General features: G+C 37.4%; 1 protein-coding gene across 1 annotated transcript; it reads right to left on the reverse strand.

Moving 5' to 3' along the window:
• Positions 1-4367: 4367 nt before the first annotated feature.
• On the reverse strand, positions 4368-7637 carry LOC148077074 (cadherin-17-like). The gene is made up of 9 exons (XM_087794068.1): positions 7399-7637; positions 7137-7280; positions 6642-6797; positions 6349-6480; positions 5992-6151; positions 5674-5916; positions 5453-5505; positions 5324-5377; positions 4368-5088 (listed from the first exon to the last, which is right to left on the reverse strand). Exons 1-9 carry the CDS (start codon positions 7435-7437, stop codon positions 5050-5052), a joined length of 1020 nt encoding a protein of 339 aa, XP_087650194.1. The 5' UTR covers positions 7438-7637; the 3' UTR covers positions 4368-5049.
• Positions 7638-8218: the final 581 nt, after the last annotated feature.

Genomic DNA, 8218 nt, shown 5'->3' on the forward strand with positions numbered 1-8218 from the left:
ATGTGATCACTTTTACTTTCTATCATTTCTCCATCTGCTCATCTGTTCACCCACACACTCCCATCAACAATGAGTCTGGTTCTGATGGAGGTTTCTGCCTTCTAAAGGGGAAGCATTTCCTCTAAACTGTCTCTCTGTGAGTCACTCATTGTTGATTCACTGGGATCATGTTTTTTACCTCTAATATAGTCTTACTTAAACTGTAACGTGTCCCGAGATAACTGTGATAGATTTAAAACTTTAAATAAATTAGAATGTAATTTAATTTAATTGAGCTAATTGCATTTAGTGTCCTTTTAGTTTGTTGAAACTAGGATTTCTCTGCACTGACACATGAATTGTGGTGATAATCTGTATTTCTTTTAACCTTGATGTGTAAAAACCTGCCTTTTAACAAAGAGCAATTGTGCTAATGTGGGCAAATTTACTTACAAAAATTACAATAGAATAAGCAAAAAGCAAATAAAGGATTTATAAATTGACTTTCAATATTTTTGGCGAAGCTGACAGAGGAGCCGAGTGCAGACGTTTGAACCAGGATGGAAAATGTGGGTCATATTCAAAGGTGTCATCATTAAACTAACCACAGCATATGACAGGTCATGTTCCAAACCTTCATTCAGGCATTTGACCTAAATGGAGATGCTGAATGATTTTTTTAAATGACTGAACCATGTTTCAAACGATTCAATCATCCATTAAGTTATGCTTGACGTCAGCAGTGCATTGACTGGGACAGACACGCTTCACATTGATTGTTAAATCATCCAAAATGTCAGATGGTTCCAAGATAATCACCGCTTAATCCAGATCGTGATTTTTAATTGGTGTCACCTGCATAAAAAATTATAAAAGACTTTCAACAGCTGAAAGTATTTACACTTAGAGGCAAAACCCAATTTATTTGTTAGATCAAGGCCACTGATCTGAAAGACTCAGTGCAGCATGTTGTTGCTCAACCTTGTTGTTGCTCAACTCCTCCTTACATCACTGATCTGATCCAGCCTTACACCCCAGCTCGGGCTCTGAGGTCTGTGGATCAGAATCTACTTATGGTTCCATGCACACGGATCAGGACCAGAGGCGAGAAATCTTTTCAGGCTGTTGCTCCTAAGCTTTGGAACGATCTTCCTCTCTCTTTGCGCTTGATGGAGTCTACTGACTCCTTTAAGAAACACCTTAAGATGTTTCTATTTGTTCAGGCTTTTCCTTGAATTTCTCGAACTCCTGTGTTGTTCTCAGTATTATCTTGATCTTTAAAGTATGTACTTTTTTGAGTATTGTTTTGATTGTCTAAGCGCTTTGTGACCATGGTCTCGAAAAGCGCTATATAAATAAATATTACTTACTTACTTACTTACTTACTTGTTTTTTTGTTCCTTGAATCTCATAACCACCTCCGAGGGGAGAGCACAGGAGAGTCGGAGTCAGTGTTAGAAGTTGTTCATCTGATCTCCAGTTCAGTCTAGTGATCCAGTTAAAACATCTCAGGATGAGGTCTTTGGCTGTTGGGGTTTGGACTAACTATCCTGGTAAGTTATTGTATTTTTAAACAATGATGACAGAATGTCTCCCGACTGTTGAGGGTATTCTTATGGTTTATACAACAGTTTAGAGAAAGGAGAAGAGAGATGTGAGCCTGAATCTGTCATGACTGGAACCTCCTCTGTCGTTTGCATGTCTGATCAAAGAAATATGTCGATGCTGTTCTTGTTGTTGGCTTCATTTGTGCAGCATCACAGGTCAAGGTTCTCAGAAGTTTGTCAAAGTTGACAATCATTTCAAATCTATCCATGGAGACACTCCGATAACTTTCTCGTTGAAATATATGTAGAAAACCGGAGACGATCGCTTACGATTCAGGTAAACATTCTCTTACAGATTATTTTAACAATATATGTACTTTCACCTTTTAATCACAGCTGTGGAAAAACAACATTTTAACAGAAATTTAAATTAATTTATCATTGCAGTGACTGTTTTTGTCTTTTCTTTTTTTGTAATAAAATGATCAGAGAAATCCTTCCTCTAAATCAGCAACTGTTACTCTGCCTGTTTCTTTGTTTCAGGTCAAATCGGACAAGTTTGTCAATGGTCAGGGTTTCTACAAGTTGGGGGGACCAGGAGTTGACCAGGAGCCAAAGGGCCTGTTTGAGATAAATGAGATTAAAGGAGAAATCTTCAACATTAATCCAGTGAACACAGAGGAACACTCCCGAGTTGATCGTGAGTCTGATATAAGGGATGTCTTCCGTCAACTAGGCATATTTCTTTCAAGCAAAGCTTTTAATTCATGGAAATTTCTGAAGAATCTGATTTTAAATGTCTTTCATTGTTCAATTTAAATTATTGTTCAGCACAACCTGTGTTTTGTTTGTGTTTGCAGATGCAGGTTTGGGCCGAGTCTGCTGGTGGAGAGATACTGGAAAATCCAGTCCCACTTAAGATTGTGATTAAGGACATAAACAACGAAGAGTGTTCTATGGTTCAATTCCAGAGCTCACGATCCACGGTCAGGTTTACATCATGTGGCGATTTTTTTCTTTTCATTTTAAAAATATTGACAAATAAGTGACTTTTTAAACTTAAAATAATCCCTCACATCATTATTCATTATTTATTAGTTTAAACTAAACACACGTTTAGTTTTTATCTTGAACTAATGTGATTTACAAATGTTTGAAACATAATTAGAGGATTATGATACTATGATACTTATATGTACATATATTATACTTATCATGTTGTCTCGGTCATTGTATTTCTCGTCGTCATAGGAGTTGTATCAGACGAGTTCAACCTTGCATAAGTGTACATGCACAGCAATCTCAGGCTGTTAGGTCTACTCGCAAACTGTCGGGAGAGAATTTTGTGAGAGCTATTTAAAAAGCTGTCATTATTTACCTGAATATTTTCAACTATAAGTGACCACAGGTTAGTCCTGGTTGTCATTGGTCATCAGTCAAAGAGTGTGGCGATTACTAGTAAGAGACGACAATATTCGACTCATAAAATGTAATACAAATGTAAAGCATACGATGGACAATCTGATAGTTCGATGTTTAAGAATGAGTAAATTCTAATGGTTCTCTTAACCAGGCAGCCCAAAAACAGATGTGTTTTTGCTATCCCTTGCTCTGGGTCAAGGTGAAAGACCTCCACCACTGCATATGTATTTCTGCAAGCCAGGGTCACCTAAACCTTGACCTAGAGCTAACACGCGGGTTAAAAAGAATCCTGATACTGGTACCTGATAAAATAAATTGTGATATAACATTCGTTGTTAAAGTGGTCACACTGTGCTACCGACCTTACCGGGTTCAGAATCACAATCAAAATCTACGGGGACGTGGACAATATCAGATACCCATTTTGGATGTGTAGTTTTGACATGATGCCGGTCACAATTGAATGGTTGTTACGTTATGACACAGTATCATGTGAGCCTCAACATCGTGATATCAGCCAAAAGATGGCCTGCAGCTGCTTACATCGGTGCCACGGCTACCCCGTTTTGACAAGACAATGGCTGATGCACTGGTGGTCCTCACTCCTGGGGTGTCTCTTTGCTTACTTTCCCTAGTTTAATGACAGTAAGCGCAAAGATCAGAGCACAATTAAGCTCTCAAGTCTGGTAACGTTCATCACCATTCTGAAAGAACGTGAATTGGAGTTAACTACCTGTTAGTGTTATGTTATTTAATGTGTGTTGTATTATAGTAGGCTATTTTACATTTCGTACATTGTTCAAGTATTTTGTCTTTATTTTATTGTGCGCTTGAAATGTACTCGGTTGTGTGTAAATTGCCTCCTGACCAGGAATCCCTTGAAAAAGAGATAAACTCAATGGTTCTTTCCTGGTAAAATAAAGGTTGAAAAAAAACCCTCAAGGATTGTGCAGTTACTAGAGTTGTAAATGGGTTAAATAAACCCAAAGCAAGTAAGTAAGTAAGTAAGTAATATTTATTTATATAGCGCTTTTCGAGGCCAGGGTCACAAAGCGCTTAAACAATCAAAACAATACTCAAAAAAGTATTTTGATGTTTTTTTTTGTTTTGGGATAATGTAGGAACTATTCAGATATGATAAAAAAACATAATATAATAATTGTTTTTCTGATTTCAACATTATGGAGTAGAGTTTTGAATCATTTTGAAAAACGTGCTAGAGTTTACGTATATGTCACACCTGTGAGATGGTGGATGGATAGATAGATAGATAGATAGATAGATAGATAGATAGATAGATAGATAGATAGATAGATAGATAGATAGATAGATACTTTATTCATCTCCTTAGAGAAATTCACGAAGATGATGAGACGGGATGGATTGGCAAACATGGAGTGCAGACAGTTTTGTGAACAACATTTTACAGAATTATTCTTTTCTGTTCATCCCAGGAAAAATGGAGCAACAAAAGTCTTACATTTATATGTCGTTTTTTTTTTTATATATGTTGATAGTACAAACAATTTTATTCTCTTGCACAATGTAAGGATACTACAAGTCAAAGGCAAGCAATCAGAGATGCTACAAAGGGCGTTAAAACATTATATAGAACCCAAATGATTAATTTATTAAAACAATGAGCACATATTTCATGTGAAAAGAAACTGTTATACAGGCAAAAATACAGATCAGCATTTTTAAAAAATAAGTAAGATGTGATACAACAATAATTTATATTGTGAACACAGTATATGCAATGATTGAATGACAAAATACAATATTAAGTGACATCAGCTGATTGAAAAATAACTTGTGAATTAGAATTTTTATTCATATTCATCAAAGTCTCAAGTCTAAACATGTTTAAGTCGGTAAAGCATATTCGGTTTGGACAATCATTGGCTTCATCACTGATAGAGAACAAATCTATTGTAATCATAGTGTAAGTAAGTAAGTAAGTAAGTAAAGGTTATTTCTAAAGCGCCTTTCCAGGAACTCCGCTTTAACAATCAAAAACAATACACAGTTAAAACTAGTGTAGTTGACAGTCTTCTATCCAACAGACTCAACAAGGTTTGGTCATGACGCTTCTTTTGCCTCAAACAGAGTCTTCAGCCATCACGTCTTCATCTTGACCCTGAGAAGGGAATCTATTCATTTTTTCTTCTCACTTATTATTACATGATGAAATGAAAACATAGTGATTATATGATGCTATCACATCCAAGAAGAAAATATCCACCTTCACTATTTATAATATAAATATAAATATAAATATAATAATAACTGACAAATGTTCTGATTATCTTTGAAATTGAAAGTGTTATGTGTGAATTTTAAGAATTTAAACTCTTGTTGGTTGAGCCACTCACCGGATTGACTTGGCCCTCAGAAAAAGAAGTGAGCTCCATGACGACGAGAGGATTCTGTAGACGTAAATGCCAGTTACGATGCCGTCCGCATTATTTCGAAGGATGATAAAAATACTTCTGGATTCTCACCTCGTCTTCCTGACGATTGCACCAATTCACTGCCGAACTGCAGCACAGAACCACTGTCAAATGAGAATGTCAGTTAATATAAAGCAACTTGTTCTGTCAGTTAAACAACTTTCACGTGTCCGTGGCTGGTCAAGTCCAAACAATGCTTTCACAGATGAGAACATACACAATGCCTCTCAAGAGTTCAACAACTTGATGTAATTGTGATGGACTGAACTTACACATAAATAGCCCAGGAGTGACAAGGATGAGGCTGACGATGCTGATGGTGAGGATGATCAGACCTGTTTCCAGGACAGAGCGCTGGGTAGTCTCTGTCAGGCAGTGACCAGAAGAGTCACAGTCACAGAGAGTCACGCTGACCTTTGCAGAGGAGGGAAGCGTTCCAGAGTCAGACACCATCACTGTGACCTGGTACACTCCTGGCTGCAGGTGTACTCGAGGCTGCAGCACTGCATGAGTGTCTGAAATGATCCAACACATTGGGACAGGTGAGAATAAAAGAGATATTTAACCAAGAGAGTGATTACATTTCTCACCATTGACTCGAGTGACGGTCCAGTCGGCCTTTGACACCTCAGGGATTTGAAATGAGAAGGGTCCAGGGTGTGATGGAAGGTCTTCATCTGCAGCAGTCAGAACCAGACCAGAAGTCAATTCCCTTCTATTCTTGCAGACAGAGCCTGTGAGAGGAGAGAGCTGAGGGGGAAAGTGGTTGTTGATGTCAGTCACTTTAATGAAGGCTACAGCTTCGACTATGTTTCCTCTGTTGCCATCAGAAACCTGGAGTTTTAGTCTGAATGATTTCACCGCCAGAGATGGAGAAGAATAGTTCAGTGAAAATGGTGTTATGTGACTTATTTGTAATGTGCTTGCGTGTGTCTAAAGTGTCTCACCTCTCGAATGGATAAAATGTTTCTGGATTTATAAGCGTTGTCAAATAGCCTCTTGATGTCCTTAATCGCGATCTTAAGTGGGACTGGATTTTCCAGTATCTCTCCACTAGCAGACTCGGCCCAAACCTGCATCTGCAAAAACAAAAAAAAACACAGGTTCTGCTGAACAATAATTTAAATTGAACAATGAAAGATATTTAAAATCAGATTCTTCAGAAACTTCCATGGATTAAAAGCTTTGCTTGAAAGAAATATGCCTAGTTGTCGGAAGACATCCCTTATATCAGACTCACGATCAACTCGGAGTGTTCCTCTGTGTTCACTGGATTAATGTTGAAGATTTCTCCTTTAATCTCATTTATCTCAAACAGGCCCTTTGGCTCCTGGTCAACTCCTGGTCCCCCCAACTTGTAGAAACCCTGACCTTTGACAAACTTGTCTGATTTGACCTGAAACAAAGAAACAGGCAGAGTACCAGTTACTGATTTAGAGGAAGTGAGTCAGTAAGAAAGTAAGTAATTTGAAAAGCGCTTAAACAATCAAAACGATACTCGACAAAAAATATACTTTAAAAGTCAAGATAATACTGAGAACAACACAGTAGTTCCAGAAAATCAAGGAAAAGTCTGAACAAATGAAAATGTCTTAAGATGTTTCTTGAAGGAGTCAGTAGGATTTCTGAGATCATTTTATTACAACAAAGAAAAGACAATAACACTTCACAAGTCACTGCATATTATTATAATATTATCATGTTTTAATGTAGCAGCTGTGAAGTGAATGTTTACCTTAATGGTAAGTGATCGTCTCCGGTGTTCTTCATATATTTCAACGAGAAAGTAATCAGAGTGTCTCCATGGATAGATTTGAAATGATTGGCGTCTGTCAACTTTGACAAACTTCCGAGAATCTTGACCTGCGATGCTGCACACCTGGAGCCAACAACAAGAACAGCATCGACATGTTCATATTTCTTTGATCAGACATGCAAACGTCAGAGGAGGTTCCAGTCATGACTCTCATCATTGTTTAAAAATGACAATAACTTACCAGGATAGTTAGTCCAAACCCCAACAGCCAAGACCTCATCCTGAGATCTTGAGTTGGATCGCTAGACTGAACTGGAAACCAGATTAACAACTTCTAACACTGACTCCGACTGAAGGTCAATGTTGAGAAATGACGTGAGTTTCTCTGATACTGGAAGTTATTTTATCCTAATTTTTCGTAAAATATAAACAGCAAGTTCAGCTCATCTGAACTGATCAATGAACTATTAAAGCTCGGACGTATCAGAGCTCTTAACTAAACTTGGCAGACAAATTCTCTTTAGACCAGATCAGGGAATAAAGATATCAAAGAAACATTAAAAGCAAAAGAAAAACTTGTCACATAGACAAAAGAGAGGAGAAGTGTTGGTTCTCTCAGCAAAGAAACCAGGTTGATCAACAACATGCTAGACTCGGCCTTTGAGATCAGTGGCCTACTGATCTTCGTTCAAGTGAATCCAAGCTAATCTTGCTCTAGTCCTAGTGAATGAAACGATTCTAAAAATAATATTTAATTCCTCTGTTGGGACAACCATAGGTGGAAGGTGAAAACTCTACTAAAAACACTCAGAGAAAACTAGAGAAACGGAGGTCACACTCTTGTAGATCGGCCAGACTTTTGACAGGATCCATGATGAGGTGTTGGGACCAGTCAAGATGGTCAAACACAAAGATATAAAGTTAAAAGTCGCTCCAAAATATAAATTCCATAAAAATATATTTGTATATTCATTTTGCATAGTCCCGATACAGATTTGAAAAACCACTGAACCCTTTTCCACTTTTTTATTTTTTTATTTATTTATTTATTTGACAGGGAC

This window comes from Callionymus lyra, chromosome 6 (assembly GCF_982586985.1).
Source record: "Callionymus lyra chromosome 6, fCalLyr1.hap1.1, whole genome shotgun sequence".
Classification (NCBI taxonomy): Eukaryota; Metazoa; Chordata; class Actinopteri; order Syngnathiformes; family Callionymidae; genus Callionymus; species Callionymus lyra.

Bases quoted from the DNA above. Each gene is read 5' to 3' on its own strand.
- LOC148077074 (XM_087794068.1), bottom strand. From the start codon at position 7,437: ATGAGGTCTTGGCTGTTGGGGTTTGGACTAACTATCCTG. The intron at 6,798-7,136 runs GTAAACATTCAC...TCTTTGTTTCAG, and splicing joins GACGATCACTTACCATTAAG to GTCAAATCAGACAAGTTTGT. The intron at 5,378-5,452 runs GTGAGAATCCAG...TTACGTCTACAG, and splicing joins GCAATCGTCAGGAAGACGAG to AATCCTCTCGTCGTCATGGA.